Source organism: Sinocyclocheilus grahami, unplaced genomic scaffold (assembly GCF_001515645.1).
Source record: "Sinocyclocheilus grahami isolate Dianchi unplaced genomic scaffold, SAMN03320097.WGS_v1.1 scaffold793.1, whole genome shotgun sequence".
Taxonomy (NCBI): domain Eukaryota; kingdom Metazoa; phylum Chordata; class Actinopteri; order Cypriniformes; family Cyprinidae; genus Sinocyclocheilus; species Sinocyclocheilus grahami.
Genome location: NW_015505972.1, coordinates 473,375 through 491,490, shown reverse-complemented (window position 1 = coordinate 491,490; position 18,116 = coordinate 473,375). Strand labels below are relative to the sequence as shown.

General features: G+C 38.9%; 1 protein-coding gene across 1 annotated transcript in view; it reads left to right on the top strand.

Moving 5' to 3' along the window:
* Nucleotides 1-6,533: 6,533 nt before the first annotated feature.
* Nucleotides 6,534-18,116, top strand: part of LOC107561803 (calsyntenin-2-like) — a 73,381-nt gene continuing 61,798 nt past the window's right edge. Inside the window, exons 1-3 of the mRNA XM_016246298.1 lie at nucleotides 6,534-6,600; nucleotides 13,358-13,553; nucleotides 16,973-17,181. Of these exons, the coding sequence (XP_016101784.1) occupies nucleotides 6,534-6,600; nucleotides 13,358-13,553; nucleotides 16,973-17,181 (472 nt within the window). The remainder of the gene's footprint in view (nucleotides 6,601-13,357; nucleotides 13,554-16,972; nucleotides 17,182-18,116) is intronic.

Sequence of the window (18,116 nt, the reverse complement as noted above, 5' to 3'; positions counted from 1 at the left end):
GAGATCAGAGCCTATGTTTAGCAAGTTTACTGATTTTGTGCCATGCCACTGGAATCGTAAGAGAGCTGGATAATGGATAGGGAGCACTATTTGGTCACAGAGCAAGATACAAAACACCTGCTATGACAAATTACATCAGTGAGGGTAATATTAGATTGTATTAAATTGAGTTAGGTTGCACAAAGCAAGCTATGTGCAAATACAATTGTAATTCAGAGTGTGGAAGTAGAGTATTTTTAATTTAGTAGCAAAGGTCAGGGATGATGATGATGGTGAGTCTGAGCTCAGAAGGAGGTCAGCTTTGAAGCAGTGACACCGTTTGAATGAGGTTCATCTGAACAGAAAATCAGAATTTGTTCCACTGCTCATGGGAAAACATGGTTTGTGCACAGATATGGGGAAGCTATCAGAAGTTGCTAGTTTGTGGTTTGAAAACTAATTGACTGTAGTGGGAAATTGGAAATCATTCACTAACATGTACATTTTTTTGGTTATTGGTAATAATTTGGAGATTGGATTATCTGTGATGGCCAGAATTTTAATATCACTGCATCCCTATATTTAAGCAATTTTAACAGTAACATTTTGGCAGCCACCATGATTGTGCTGTTTTAAAGTTATATTTGTTTTTCATCAAACCCACCCACACGCTCTTCTGTTTGTCTGTGTTGTGTGATTTAGTTTGTTGCATCTTGTAACCATGTCGTGTCTGGTGTGGACAGACAAATAGTTTGTTGCTGTAATCTTAATGCGTCCCGTCTTGTTAGGACACAGTGTTAAAGTGACTCATGATGTGCCATTGTATTGTATTCATCTACTCGTTTCTTTTTTGTTTGTTTGTTTTTTCTCAGAAGACAGACAGTTTTTAAATGATGAGAGAAAGAAGGTTTTGAAACGATGAAGATGTGCAAATAAGGACAAATCTTTTAATTTTGGGGTAAATGTGCATTCAGCCATTCTCACATGGTACTCAATGGCAGTCAGTGACTTTGAAAATTTGTGTTTTGGAAGGCCAGAAACAATGTTTTCTCATTGCTTCTGGATGCTTCTGGCCACTAGTGAAGTACCATGATCGATATCTGAAGGTTAAATGTCAAGACGCACAGTTCTGGATGCTACAAAATGACATGTTCTCTACTGATAGTCTTTTAAAAGAGTAAATTGTGGAATATGATGTATATTAGCATTTCTTATTATGATGAAAAGTAGGTGGACATATTAAACAGACAGTTTATGTGTAGGATGTCCATTGCCTGATCTCCACCTCCATGTTTTAGCAGCTAAATAAAAAAAGCACATACATAGAAATGGATTAAATCCCAAATGTTTTCATGGGTTTTAGCAGAGTGCACAGGGCATGAAGAGAAAGTTGTGTTTTGGCTAAGAAGAGGATGACTGGTTAAAATAGACTTGTTTTATTGGCTGGCAGGACTCTCGCAACTCTTGGCACACAATGATGGCTGTTTGATCTTTCGAGTGGAACAGATTGACAGTGTGTTGTCACTGGGAAAGATAATGTCTAGGGAAGCGAGAATGGACAATGTAACTGTTTTAAATAGACTCACCCACTTCAAAATAAAAACACAGAGGTAAACATGAGTCACTAAAGCAGAACATGATTGTGATTATTGTGCAAATGTGGTTTTGTTGTTTTTACGTTCGGAGTTTGACTTCCATTGCCCAGCTTAACCGTTTATGTGCATCTCTTAGCAGCTTTTTTTGAGTTTAGTCTTAAAAAAAATTTTCAGAGAGATTAATTGATACTGCAGGGAGACATTTATCACAGGGCTGTGTTAAGACAAGCATTTAGCATAAACATCTGGGCTAGAATAATATCGTAAAGTCAGCATATTATGCGTGCAAGGCTTACACTCGGCCTTAATGCAGTAAATAGTAGTGCAGCTAGCATTCCATTTCCAGTTACTTCGGGAAAATAAGGAGGGGAATTTCCAACCAGTCATTACGTTTAAGTAAATTATGTTTTACCCAACATGATTATTTCCCCTTAGGGGTCAATAAAGTCCTATTTATCCCTCGTTCTCAAACCAGTTCAGCGCAGAGTAGCATAGGGATGAGCAAACAGCAAAGCTTTATCACCTGTGGGAATTAAACACTAACTTCTAAAATGATTTTACCTACTTTTCAGTCAGTGAGGGTTTCAGGCCTGTTGATTTATTGTATTTTTCCTCAGTGGTGCCTCTGTTTAAGAAAGACTTCAGAATTTCTTGTGTTTCTGAAGAGATCCAAAAAACAGGGGCAAAAAAAGACAAAGAAAACAGACAACATTTCTACTTACCTTGTAGCAGCACTAAATATCAGATGCATGTTTGTGTATTTTATATAGGCCTATAAGCTTTCAAAAGTTTTTCTATCTATCTATCTATCTCTAATTAATAGTTTTATTCAGCAAGGCTGAATTCAGTTGATAGAAAATTACAATAAAGTGTTTTGCATTGTTACAAAATATTTCTATTTCCAATAAATACAGTTCTTTTGAGATGTCTATTCATGAAAGAATCCTGAAAAAAAGTATAATAATTTTCACCAACATATTAAATAGTATGAAAGTTAACTTTGATAATATAAAGAAATGTTACTTGAGAGTTTCAAATAAATGGTGAACATGAGAGACTTTTTATAAAAACATAAAAAATCTTGCCAACTTCAAATTTAAATGCTGTGTAAATGCATTTTAACTGCTAACATGAGTATAGCATGCTAGCATAACAATTTTTTTATGGATGCTGTTTAGCCAAAATATTTTTATGACAGCTTTTGCTGACATATATCAAAGTTTAGTACTTTAACGTAGCAGTATAATGGTTTCACCCCACACCAACCAAGGTTGAATACTCAAACTAGTACCCACTTAAACACATTGAACGTTTAAATTAGCCCTTCACAACTAGTCTTTGTTGTGCACTGTTTATTGTAGTAATTCTCGCCTGAAAATCTGAGTCCCAGTGTGAGTGTCAACTGCCGTTCCGACAACCCCAGGGTGCTTTAACCTGTGACCGTGAGCAGCCAGGAGGAATGCCAGTCAACTGCATGCTCGGAGGTTCACATGTGGCCTTAAGGCTGGCGAAGCAGAGAGTGAAAGGTGGGGCTCAGTCCACCTGGGCTATGGCTTTACTTATTGAATAATTAAATGGAGAGAACTGAGGTCATCTGGAATGGGAGGTGGAGAAGCAAACAAACCTTACGGCCCAAGGGCCTACAGCTCTATTTATAGTCTTTGCTGTCCTGCCTCCATTCTGTTCTTCACACACTGTAAATCAATGAGATAAGCACTCTGGACTCGGGCTGTACAGTACTTCTTTTGCTGATACACTCTACTTCTTTCAAACTCACAGTCTCAACACCTTTCTCATTTTCTCTTGCTTTCTGAGGGATGAGAGATCATTGTCGCATTGACTTTCTGTGCACTACACTTTACTGTTGACTGAACTGCTGGGAACAGGACATTTATAGGGATAGCTCACCGAAAACTGAAAATGTTGTTGTTTTGGACACGTTTTTTTTTTCAGAATATCCTCTTTTGTGGTCTCCGAGTATAAAAATGCATCAGTGCATTATTATTCAGAATTTCTAAGTAATTGTTATTAGTATTATTGGTTCATTAAATTTTCTGTCCCATCATGTACAAATTTATTATTCATGTTTAACAGTCTACTTTTTTTTATTTTTTTTGCTATACTGTCTTTATTTAATCAATATAATTCATATAATAATTTTGTTTAATTTTTTTATAATAATACTGAAAATTGTCTCTCCAGTTAAATTTATGTGAGCATAGTTTTGGAAGTAATTATGAATCATTCCAAATGAATCAAATTGGATCATTGCATGGACATTGATGAACATGAATTAATTCCCTTCAGGCTTTTTAAATGTCACGGTCTTAGCAATATGAGTCGACAACTGCTTCACCAGCTAGACAAGCACCAAACCAGCACTAAGTAAAGATTCGAACCTATATAACTTAAAAGGAACATAATCAATGAGTGTGAAACTTGTCCTTGGTTGGGGAGCACCAGGTCTGATTTATTCTGTGACCCCATTTTTAAGCTATAATGAAAGTAAGGACAGCATTGTCAATTAGACATTGTATTTCCTAAGAGCCTTGCAAAAATCCCAAGGAATCCGCTTTATCCATTCAGTGCCTCTCTGTGCTTTCAGTGATCTAGAGACTGAGCAACAAAAGGTTGTTTTACTTGTTTTTGAATGCACAGTTTGCTACGTAAATTATTATGGCGAAACTGTATGAGATCAATTAAGATAATGACATCTCTTCATTCTCAAAGCTTCAGGAAAATTATGAATTTATTTCATATCAGTCTGTGTGTTTTATTCTCTTGATTATTAAGGCAGGAGTAAAACATGACCATAGCGAGCCAATGTTTATTAGCCAAAGGGTCAAATAGATGACTTTGCTATCGCCATGAATGCAATGAGGTATTCTTTTATCATAATGAAAAAGCCTTTATGAGTGCACTGAATCCTCCAGTGTTGCTTTATAAAAGGCATATTTAGGATTCGTAGTGTGTCGTAAACATTAGGCCAGTACTTTACACAAAGACATTTCTCGTCAAAGAAAGAAAGATTCACTTTGCCAGGCCATTTCATTGGCTACTCTTCCCCCTCTGAATGTCAAATGCAAGCACTCCTCCCAAATGTTCAGCCATATGTGCTCTCTTACATGACATTCTCTGCTAAATGACCTTTGCTAGAGCTTACAGTGATACTGTGTGAATTGCACTGAACAATAAATGTGACAAAGGCATTTTCTTTCAAATTTTCTCTCTGTCCTTTGTTTTAGGATCAAGGTTTACAGCCAGAGATACATGACCCAAAATGTATTTGGACACTTAAACCAAGTAAATGGGATAAAATGCAAAGATAAATGTCTTTCCATTATTTATATATATGTATATACATACAGGTGCATCTGAATAAATTAGAATGTTGTGGAAAAGTTCATTTATTTCAGTAATTCAACTCAAATTGTGAAACTTGTGTATTAAATAAATTCAATGCACACAGACTGAAGTAGTTTAAGTCTTTAGTTCTTTTAATTGTGATGATTTTGGCTCACATTTAATAAAAACCCACCAATTCACTATCTCAACAAATTAGAATATGGTGACATGCTAATCAACTCAAAACACCTGCAAAGGTTTCCTGAGCCTTCAAAATGGTCTCTCAGTTTGGTTCACTAGGCTACACAATCATGGGGAAGACTGCTGATCTGACAGTTGTCCAGAAGACAATCATTGACACCCTTCACAAGGAGGGTAAGCCACAAACATTAATTGCCAAAGAAGCTGGCTGTTCAATATATATATATATATATACATAACCTTGCATTTATTTTAAAATGGAAAAAAAGTTCAAACATGAGTAAACATGAAAGGAACTTCATACATTGGTTCAAATCTACCAAATGACCAGTTGGTTAAAAATTATTGGAAAAACTTTACTTTCTAATTTGTTTGCAGATGCCACTTGGTTTGTAGGATATTTTTATCTAATGCAATGAATTCAGGAATTTGACTTAATGGGGTTTAGTTGTCCAAAGTGTCTTTTTGGGGCCACTGAATAAAGCGTGTTGAACTAATACACTACCGTTCAAAAGTTTGGAGTCTGTTTGCATTTATTTGATCAAAATACAGTAAAAACCGTATTATTGTAAAATATTTATTATTTTAATATTAAACATTTAATATTTATTATTTAAAATAACTTTTTGATATACAGTATTTATAATATAGTAATATTAAAATTATATTTTTATAAAATAAATCACAATATATAATTTATTCCTGTAACAATAGAGCAAAATGTTCAGTAGTCACATGATCCTTTAGAAATCATTCTAATATACAGATTTGGTGCTCAAAAACCATTTTATATTATCAATGTTGAAAACAGTTGTGCTGTTTAGTATTTTTGTGGGAAAAAAAAAACCCAAAATATTTTTTTTTCAACCATTTTTAAATTATTATTTGATGAATAGAATGTTCAAAAGAACAGTAATTGTTTTGCATCTATATAGTAACATTATAAATGCCTTTAATTTAACTTTTGATCAATTTGATACATGCTTGCTAAATGTTTTTTTTTAACACCAACAACAACTACTTTTTTATATACTGGGGTCCCTGGACTGACTGAGAGTATGTATAGGGGTGCTTTTTTGCTCTGTTTATCAGAAAACCTCAATCAATTATATCAGATCTGTCAAATGATCCATATAATTACAATTTGCCGAATGAAGCATAGTACTTCATCCTTTCATTCTATGCTGTTCAGCCTTCATCTTTCTGTGTGTGTGTCAATGGATTTCGATCAAAGCGGCTTGTGTGCTGTAAATCAATGTTAAACTACGTGGATATGCCAGCACTAAAAATGACTAATGATTTGATGTGCACTGGTCCATCCTTGGGCTCTCTTCACACACTTGATAGGGCCATTACCCCATCCAGACACAGATATATGCACACTTAGGGCTTGGAGAGAGATGAAAGAGGTGAATGGCGTTGGAGAGGAGGGAAGGAGGGAAGAGTGGCTCTCAACAACGCCTCAACCACCCACTGCATGGTGGGCATTATTGAGTGAGCATGTGTGTCTGTGTGTGAATTTAATAGAAAGAGATGACAGAGAATGAAAGGGGTGGGGGTTGCAGAGAGAAAGTCATTAGCGAAGAATGTAATCCAGAGAGTAAGTAAAGAAAGGGAACATGGGGCCAGCCAAGTGTATCTCTAAAGGGTCGGATGAATCAAGGCTTTGCCTAGTGATAGTTTGTGTGAACAGGGTTTTAATCAACCCCAACCCATATCAGCTCATGCCTTAACTAGATGAAAATATATCAAAAAGCTAAGACATATGACTATTCAGTATGTTGGGAAAGTACGAGTGCTCCTGTACTTTCCTTGTGTCTTGAATAGGGTTATTTGTTCCAAAAAATGAGGTTTTAGTCACAGAATGAGTTTCCCATTATCTTTTAACAACATTTAGTGCATTAATGAGGAAAAAAAATTAACTTAAATGATTTTAGCAAATGGCTGCAATATAACAAAGAGTGAAAAATTTAAGGGGGTCTGAATACTTTCCGTACCCACTGTATATGCGATAATATTGAGTCACTCTATTATTGCCAAATAAACCCACACATAGTGATAAAGACCCTGACATAAAACTGCTGAGTGCTGCTGTATCATTCTGAAGGAGTTTATTTTGCTACATTGACTGTTTTGCTGTAGATTATTACTTAAATATTAAGTAAATAAATGGATAAAAATCATCGATCAAGTTTTTTAATATTCTAAAAGGGATCATACAGATGTAAATGAAAGGTCTCTGGATACGCATGTAACCATGGTTCCCCGAGAGGGAATGAGACGCTGCATCCTCTAGCGGACACTATGGGGACTGCCGCCAGCAGGAGTGGTGTCTGAATAACGTGTGATATGCCCGGAAGCATAAGAGGGTGCCTGCCAAACACGTCACCAACTTGGTTGTCTGAAGGAGATGTGAAACAGGCAAACCCTATGCATGGCGAGGGGAAACATCTTGTTCCATTTCGGGGAACCATGGTTATATGAGTAACCCGAGACGTTCCCCTTCTAGAGAACTCCTCTAGCGGACACCATGGGGAATTAAAATGCCCACTCAGCCATGCCAAGGCGCATGCCTGTTCACCTGGTGAGAGAGCACCAAGAAGTGACAGACATACACCAAACCTTTACTCAGAAAGAGGACAAGCCACTGATGACTGGGACCACTAGCATAACTCAGAAAAATGGTGTACCCAGCCGATAGGAGGGACATCCCACTAACCAAGCTAAGAACACAGCTATCCTATGTTACAATGAGCTAAAGCAGCATGCAGGACCCAGGGGGACTGCCCACTTAAAAACCCCATTGGGGGCAGGGGCAGCCCACCCCTACTCTCTGACCAAGCTTAAGGGAAGTAGACCATCTATTTAAAACCCTAACAGGGGAGATGGTTAGAAAGAGGCTCAAGAGCCTGGAAGGCAACAGCGGAGCAACAAGATGAAAGACTTTCACCACTCTCCCGATATCTGCAAAATTTAACCAAACATGCACCTCCGTAACCACCATTGCTTAGTGGCACACAAGCCAACTCTGTGGTGCTGCACAGTTACTACTTGGTAAACTTGTAAGTGAAGTGACATGTGGCCAAGTATGGTGAGCTTGGTAAACTTGTAAGTGAAGTGATGTGAAGTGACATGTGGCCAAGTATGGTGACCCATACTCGGAATTAGTGCTCTGCATTTACCCACACACACAGCAGTGAACACACACAAACCGTGAACACACACCCGGAGCAGTGGGCATTTATGCAGGGGAGCAGTTGGGGTTCGGTGCCTTGCTCAAGGGCACCTCAGTCGTGGTATTGAAGGTGGGAGAGAGTGCTGTACATTCACTCCCCCCACCTACAATCCCTGCCGGTACGAGACTCGAACCCACAACCTTTGGGTTATGAGTCCGACTCTCTAACCATTAGGCCACGACTTCCCGTCATAACACAACCATTGTGTGCAAGGCTCCACCAGTTTGACTTGCCGCCACATACACCCTGCCATCCAGATGCGCCCTGAAGAGGTCTGGATGGCAGAGCAGGAGTCTTTAAAGAAGATGACTCCCTCTGTGAGAGAACGCTCGCATGCTTCCTCCCCACAGGGAGCATCTTCAGCCACACCCTTAACATCAGAGTAATCCACATGCTGGAAAAGATGCATCCGAGCTGAATATGGTTTGTCCCATGATCTCACTAACTCTGTGTGGAGGTCAGGAAGAAAAGGGTGGCTCCTGGGGGAGGGGAGTTCATGACCAACCAGAAAGCGTTCATCTAATCTGCCACAGGCGGACTTCTGCTTTTTGCGTGACCAGACTAAATGAAGCCTCTTAGTAGAGCGTGCCATTACGTCCAACATTCCCCATATGCGGAACTGGAGTTAGGTTGGGAAGATTCAGTGCTCATTCTCTCATCTCCATCGCCAACCACCTTCACCAGATGAACCCAATGTAGTGCTATCCGTGGAATCAGATGACCCAAGAGAGAGAGTCCCGCCAAGCGCCTCGAGAACCAGACATGCTCGTGCAAAATGCAGACTACTGTCCCTCGGGAGAGAACAGAATGAAAGGAACTCCTGAAAGGCAAAGCACTTCCCGTCAGATTCCTTCCATGCCCAGCCTACAAATCCTGTGATCATTCTGCCTAGCTGCCTCGGCAGCTATAGGACCCGAATCACGGGTGGTAGGTGCTCAATTCTCAATCCTCAAAAGAGAATCAAGTGTACAATGCATTTCTTAGTGCGACTGCATCACGCAGCATGCATTTAGCTCCCCCGAGAGTCAAACACATTCTGTTCAAACACTAGATTCCCTCAAGAATCAGGTGAGAACAGAAACTGTCACGAATGCATCGCATTGTTCAACTCCCTCGAGAGGCGAGCGTGCTCATGCAAACGCTGTCTACAATCTTGAGTAAAAGTCAAAGCTTTACCTCTGCTCTCAGTAGCCCTGTGAATGCATCACCATGAGCACATCCCACTGTCTTGTGAGTTGAAAGCACATTCACACTTATCCACACCCTTCTCAAACCTCTCTGCAGTGAACCCCACGATCTGACTCTATGCTGTGCCTCGGCAGAACTGCGAGATACAGATGCTTGTCCCTCATCCACAAACACGAACGGAGCTTTCTCATTGGAATCCCATAACAATGAGCATATTCAGAGCCCTTGAGTGAGCGTGCTCCTCACCAAGACACATAATGCATAGATCGTGTATGTCCTCGGGTGTCAGAAAGCTAGGACACAGAGGCACACACTTTCTAAAATGCTCACTTACCTTGGTTTTCTCCATAACGCCTTCACACGCACTGTCAAACAAACAGCTCCTGAAGACAAAAAAAGTTGGTGACGTGTTTGGCAGGCGCCCACTTATGCTTCCGGGAGCCCGCCTGTGACTTCACGGGCTACATGGGCTAATGGGATTGGAGTTGTTTCACACGTGCTTCAGACACCGGTCCTGTTGGCAGCAGTCCCATTGTGTACGCTGGAGAACACAGCACGAGTTCCCAAGAAGGGGAAATACTGTATATTTTATAAATATTTTAAATGTATTATTTATAATAAATATTATAATTAATTAAATTGTATATTAGATATTTATTTTACATAAATTAATCTCATGATTTCTGACCTGTATTAATAAAGCATTTTGAAATGGTATAATGTCAAAACATAGTAATTTTTGTTGTTGTTTTGTTTTACTGTACCATTCAAAAGTGTTACTTCACTTAAACCAACGTTTAAGTGAAGTGAGGGGCCAAGTATGGTGACCCATACTCAGAATTTGTGCTTTGTGGGCAGCCATATTGGCTTATAGCCGGGGAGCAGTTGGGGGTTCGGTGCCTTGCTCAAGGGTCTCACCTCAGTCATGGTATTGAGGGTGGAAGAGATCGCTGGTTATTCACTCCCCCCACCAACAATTCTTGCCGGACCTGAGATTCGAACCCACAACCTTTGGGTTATAACTTATGACTCTCTAACCATTAGGCCATGACAGTTATACACGGAAGCAGCTCCGGGCGGATGAGTCTCGTGAAAACCAACGTTTGTTAACAGGAGCAAAGGAAGCAAAGTTTCCATACTTTAGCAAAGGAAAACCAGTCTCCTCTTGGCTTATATCGAAACACTAACCATGCCAATGACAATGAACAGTTTAATTATAAGAAAATTTACAGAAATGCAGTACAATGCAGGGACTAGCAATATGAGTGCCAACAGTAAAGCTCACATTTACCTCCAGGATACTGTTAGCAACCAGCAGCTCAGCATCCTGGCAACCTTCAGCAATTAAATTTCTATGTGCAAAATTCTGTTTCTTGATGTGGAGCATTGTGCTTAGTCTTGTTTGACCTTGAAGTTGATGAGCAAAGCTTTAAAATGTATATTGAGTAGAGTGAGTAGATAATGTTTGAACAGATTCTTGGCTGGATTTGTCTGTTTTCATACAAGCTAACAAGGCTAAACTTCAAATCAAGACTCACACAGATCTCACTGAAGATTAATTTACTGTGGATATTGATTTGAACTACTCAAAGGTGAAGATTTAGAAGTTGCCAGCAGTTCTGTCATGAAATATTAAAAAGCCAGTTTGAGCTATTAATTAAGATTGTTATTAGGCCTGACATCCTGCACAAATAATAATCGAAGCGTAATCAGTCTTGATTTTTGACCCGGTAACTTTTCTGTACAACTGTACCACCTGAAAGTTTGGTTTTAGTTGCCTCAATATAGCTGTTGCATGACTCAGCCATTATGATCTCCAGTCTGTCTCTGGCTGCGTCCCATATAACACATCTAATTTGCGCTCCTTCCAAATATGAAACAGGAAAATAAATTGGTTTACGAGATGGAGGTCATCCAGGTCTCTGGAGTTTACCGCTCATGCTCCTTGTAAACTACCCCACTACAAATGAATTTCTACAGTAAGCAGTACAGATATTACATGGATGATTTCATTCATTAGTCTCAAATTGGCTTACCAAGAACTCCCTTCTTTACGCTCCCAGAGCTGATGTGAGGTGGTATTAAAAACATGGTACATCTGTCTGCCCAATTTAATACTTCCTTCAGTGCTTTCAAATGGGAAATCCAAAGAGTTTAGGCTCGGCGGAGCTCGCCGCATGATTACAGACCTGCTGGCGGAGCAGGAGGAGATGCTGCAAAACATGTTATGTTTGATTTCTGCCGCTGTCCTGCCCCATTGTGCTACACGTTTAATTTGGACAAGGCATCGTGTGGCTAATAGAAAGGGGAAATTTAAACGCCAAGTCTCTACAGGAACAGGGACTGTGGAGGGTAAATTGTTATTTCAGCACTGAGGGAAGAGAGAGATTTTCGAGCGGAGAATCAGATCTGCTTAAAAGGAAGAGGAAAAAAGAAAATAATGAAAAAAGAAATTGAGAGAGAATGAAACGGTGAGAGAAAGTTAAGCTTATCTGTCCGCAGCAGCAGGCTTGAGCACACAGCGTAACGGCACGTCATTGTTTGCTCCGGAGACCTGCCGGGGTTTAAGTGATATCAGCTGTCTCAGGGTCAGAGCTTCAATGCTTTTTTTGTGGCGATTTTCCAAATCCCTAAAAGAGCCGGTATGGCCAGATAGAAGCACTGCTAAGAAAGGACCAGTGAACAGATACAGTGGCAAGAGAATGTCTTTTCTTGTGGTCTCAGAGTTATTGTGGTGTCAACCGATTGTGTGTCAACATTATCTGTGATTGTGTGGACAGAAGTGCACTGTGGGTGAGTCTCTAGAAGAAATTAGTGAGTGAACATCAAAGATCACACAACAGAAGTGCGCGTGCTCTCTTTCTCTCTGTCTCTCTCTCTCTCTCTCTCTCTCCCTACCGTTAAGTAACTTGTGCATTGTTTTACTTACTTGTTTTTGACATATCCGACCGAACTACAAACTTTCCAGTGATGTCTGTGAGAAAGATATATTCACTCGACGAGCTCACGCATCTGCGCCGCCGCGGGCTCAATCCACTCAGCATGCTTTGTTTATCAGCTCGCGCACATCAGCTATACAGTCGTTAATACTGAATGTTTAACATTATATTAATTGCATACATATACTTTGTAGTAGACATCCTTAACTCCTTTCTGCTGTCTGTTGTTCTGTTGTCTGTGTTTCTTTGTTTGAATATGGCACTTATCACATGCTGTGTGGTATCGGCGTTTGGTATCGGGGCATTTTAATGAGTATGAGTACAGGAGACCAGTATCGGGCCCGATACCAGTATCGGTATCGGTGCATCCCTAGAAAAAAGTTATTAAAATTTGAATGTATATTACGAATTAATTATTTCTAATTTGAAAGAAATCGATTGCTTACAGTTAGTATGGCTTGGTAAAAAGACATATTGTCACAATTATTCTTTGTCTATAGTGCATTTTATTGTAACAATTTCTTCTCAGGTGGGGTGGGCCGCTTGAGAATGAGAGCGAGGCTATCTGTGCACACAGTCATTACCACATTCAAAACACTGTACTTGAGCACTCTGCTTTCTTGCACAATGTGATTCCAGCTCTGCGATGAGGCAATTACACAAGCAGACAGTTATTCTTCCTCTCGCAGCACGAATAGATTCAGTTCTAAAAGCACAACGTGTCCTGTATATTACTGCTCCGGGGTTGGGGGGCCCGGCCTGCTGGGTGAAATTTATAGCAATGATAGCTTGTTGAGATGCAGGTGGAAAAAATAAAGTAATTTGTGTGTTTTCGCAGCCACTGATTCTGCCTTCTGTGTCTTGTTTCTTTCAGGAGAGATCTGTGCATTTAAGATTCATGGGCAGGAGGCCCCATTTGAGGCTGAGGTGTTGAACAGGACATCTGGTGAAGGGGTGCTGAGGGCCCGGGGTCCCATAGACTGCGAGCAGCAGAAGGAGTACACCTTCATCATCCAGGCCTACGACTGTGGAGCCAGCCCAAGTGGAGCCAACTGGAAAAAGAGCCACAAGTAAGTAGATAGACTTTGGTTGATCCTGTGTGGTGTAGTTTAGTGCAGCTGCTTCAAACTGAAGTCCACTGATGGTCTGTGAAGGATCTGCAAGTTGATTGACTGTTTTTTTTGTAAAAAAAAAAAAGAAAAAAGGCCTAAATAAAATATTTGACAAATTAACTCATGACAATTATTTTAACTGATTAAACAAATTTATGAAACGTTTTTTTTTATTTCACTAACATGACTCGCAGTTGTGAAATTAGTTAATACTGATTATTTTGATGAATAAATTAATAAAAGAAGCAGTCCAGTTAAATTAATTAAAAAAAATTCAGAGCAAAATAGCAGTCAAGCTAAATTACGGATTGGTGACTCAAGACTCTTAAAAAGATATCAAGTCAATGACATTCGGGGTGTTATGTGGTCCACAATTTTTTGTTTTACTCTTGAAGTGGTAGGTCACCTGGAAAATGTTGGTCTAGTGGTTCAAGTAGCCTACTGTTGGTAATTTTGGATACATTTACAAGACTCTTAGTAGAAGTTACAATTTACAAGCAAGAGGAGCAATAGTCTCTGTGATGTGGACTGTGTAAGTTAAGGGACTGGTGTTCTGCTGTGCAAATGATCCATTTGTTTAATTCATCATCTCATTATTGAATTTAAAAGCAGAATGAAGCTTTGCCACATTTGTGGAAGCTTTTGAGGCAGAAGAGTCATGAGGAAACCAACTGCTGTGCTGACAGCTTACCAGCCTAAACCATTATGTTTAATTTGGAGTAATTTTGTGGTTGTTATTTTTAATGTATTTTATTTATTTTTTATTAATGTGATATTCCAAAGTACTTTAAAGAATCCCTCACTCAGAAACATGCATCTTGTTTCTATGAGACACATGACAAATAAAAGCAATATTTGTTTTAAAATCGGCATAAAACATAAAATGGAATCATAGTGTGTACCTATCATACATTACACGATTTTCTGCTAAATCTGTCCCGATTGTTCAAAATCTGCGACTGGCTCTGACTTTCAGCAGCTAGAGTTGACTCGTCCAGATTACAATTCGTCAATAGAATGTGGTGTATTCTAACCTTTAGTTTTTACTGTATATTATGAATCATCTTTATATATTATGAAAAAAATCTATAATTTTGCCTGACTGCTGTTTTCTTCCATATTTCATTGGAAATAATAAGGTGTAATAAGGTAATGAAGTGATTATTTGCTAGCTGAAGTGTTGGTCTGAACACTCACTTACTCTGACTGATTGAAGTGAGACAACAGAAACACTAGCACAAAGCACAATCAGTTAATTCATTTTTATGAGCTGATTAATCAGTTGATTAATTCATTGTTGGTGCTCTTTGTTAATTATAATTATTTTGTTTATGTAGATTTATTTTATTATTATAATTATAATTATTTAAATCAGCCAGTAAAGCACTAAAACAGTTGAAATTTTAACTATAAAGATAACTATAATGACACCTATATAGCGTCCACACCAACGGACGATAATGTTCTGTTTATTATGAGTGCAAGCTGCAGTTATGTCACCTGCCAATGTAAATGCTCCAGCTCTTTAAAGTCGGGTGGATTCTGATTGGCTGTCAGTGTTTTTAGCATTCATCAGTTGGAGAAAATAGTTCCAATAATGGCATTACCATTATAGGTGTGGTGTGGACTTTGCTATTCTCATACAATTAGAATGATTACTAAAACTTTATAGTTATCATCCTTGGTGTGAACTGTGGTGAAGTTTATACTTGTCACTTCAAATCTCAAATCAGAGTGAAGCATTCTTTTGCTCTCTCTCTTTCCCTGGTTCTTTTTTCTCTCCTGGATATGAGTTGGCTACAGACACACATACACACTCATGTGCTTGCACACATTTCTACACAACCAGCCCTGGCTGGCCCTGCATTGATGACCCATCAAGATGTTTACAAAGTTGCCGGAAGCTCTGTACGTGCCCGACAATCTCTCTTACAATAGCAGCTCGCTGCAGCTGAAACACAGCTCTGATGAAGTGCAGGCGAGAGCCGCGCTTCAGGCACCCACTGCTGTGAGAGAGAGAGATGAAGAAGTGCTTTTGATTTCACAGCTTGGGTCGTTCTGATGAATGTCTCTTGACACTGTGATACTAAAGGGGTGTATTCGAACGCGTGCATGCAAGAGAGATCGCCGAGTACAGGATCTCAGTGGGATAATCTAAATGTAGGTCCCATTAACTTAATGTCTTCATTTAGGAAGATGTACAACAGCACGTGAATTTATGTTTCTGTCAAAGAAGGTCACAGTTGGTTTGACTGAACGGCAGACTTCTTTAAGATTTTATGTGAGCTCTGTGTACCACAATGCAACTTTCTCAGCTCTTTTTGAGGCTAGTTACCATGCAAATGATTTGGGGTTGGAAAGGAGGGACATGTCCATTTTATTTAGTTTTCTACATTTATTTTCAGTATGCCGATCCGTATTGTTTCGACACCTAGTGGCAAAAGCAAATGTTCACAGTTGTTCAAGAGGAGGAGAACCGCTCCATGTACAATAAATAGATTTAAATAGGCAATGAACATGACTGCAATCTTTATTTCATGTGTGATGTGATCAATTTCTTAAATAAAATGATTTAAATAAAATTGACGTTTAAAAAAAAAGATTACAACATGGGTTATGTTAGTGTATATGTACAGTATAATTGTATATGTGTAGTTTGGCTAATTAAAAAAATTCTCAAGTTAAATCTTAACCTGCACCCTCAGCCTACATTCTCAGATATTCATTCGTTTTTCATTGTGAATGGTCAGATTCATTCTGAATGAAATGCGTTACTTAGCAATGATTGTATTTGCAGACATATTGCAGGCAAAGCTTCATCTGTGTTTGTGTCGGTTTGCCGAATGCAGCTTGATAAACAGCTTAATGTTTGATGAGTAATTTCATTGTGATGAAACATCAGGTAGGTAAATCAAGCCATCTATTCTGCCTGCTGCACCACAGAGTAGTCTTGTTATCAAGTAAACATATTAAAAATCCTTTACCAGGAAATTTTTGCAGCCATTTTTGCAATTTATTGGTGGGTTTTTATGGATGTTTTGATTCGTTTTCCACTTTTTTTCTCTTTGGTAATTTCCCCAGACATGGTGCAGACTGTTTTTTTCTTTCATGTGACACACTAAAATTTTTTCCCTCAACGTAAATATTTACAGTCAGTCCACCCTTGTGTGGTTTCAGTACAGTGCTCAGAGATGAACTACTTTCTGTCTTTGTTAATTTCTCTAACGTGTAAAGCTATTTGCAATTCAGTCGCACAGTTCAGAGGTGTAATATCTGTCTCTGAGGTCTATTAGCACCTCTGTTCTATAAAATTAACAACTCTTCTGTTCCTCACCCTGATTGGTTGTTCTCTGTCTGTCCCTCTGGTTTTGTTGCAGGGCGGTGGTTCATATCCAGGTGGATGATGTAAATGAGTTCTCCCCAGTGTTCAGGGAGCCTTTATACCGTGCCACTGTTACTGAGGGCAAGATCTATGACAGCATTCTGCAAGTTGAGGCCTGGGATCAGGACTGCTCTCCGCAGTACAGCCAAATCTGCAACTATGAGATCGTTACACAGGATACACCTTTTGCTATTGATCGAAATGGTAAGTCTTAGATTCAGACATGTGTGAAAGTACACAGAAATTGTATGTACCATAAAGTGTGCATTCTGTGTCAAAATTAGTAGAAGTTGAATTTTTTTATTTTATTTCCTCAGACACAATTATCTTGACTAAAGTCTGTACAGCGTACTAGATTCAGGTAAACAGAAATGTACACTTCTGGTGTCAAAAAGTATTGTTTTTGATCAAGTAAATACAGCCTTGATGAGCGTAAATGACTTTTAAAAAACAAAAAAATAATTTTTTTTGCATTGAATAGAGTTAATGTTGATCTAGTTCGCCGATCATTAACAATGGTTATAATTAAATATATTTATATATAAATTATATTTAAGGAAAACTACTTCCGGTCTTAAGGTATATCTTTTATTTTAGGCCTTCAAAGTAAAGAGTAAGACATAAAATTAGGTTTGTTTGATTTTGCTCCTTTAACATGTTTTTTTTTTGAGTAAGAGTACATGTATATATGTTCAATATTACTTGTTGCAAAATCCCCAAAATATTACTTGAGCAGCAATTCTTGATGTACTTTCCACCCCAGTTCTGTTGTTGCTGGGCTGTCTTACTTTCTACCTGTCTTTCTCACTGTTATTTTCATTGCATGAATAGTGTGAAATTGATAAAGAAAAACAAATAATTTTCTCACTTTTGTACTTCACCTGTGAATTCTCTCTTGGATGAAGATGATTCAATTTGAGTTGTTTTAGCTTCTGTTTTCTGTATTCATCATTCACGAGTGCAGAATTGATGTGTTATTTGGTTATCGTTGAATGCGTGAGTGAATTAAACGGCTCATTGGTCAGCTGGATGGTCAGAGCTCCAATCTTTGACATTTCCGGACACGTCAGAGATGACTCTGAGGTGCTGGAGCGACCGGAGCTCACGGATCACATCGCTACGCTGCCGCAGATCAGACA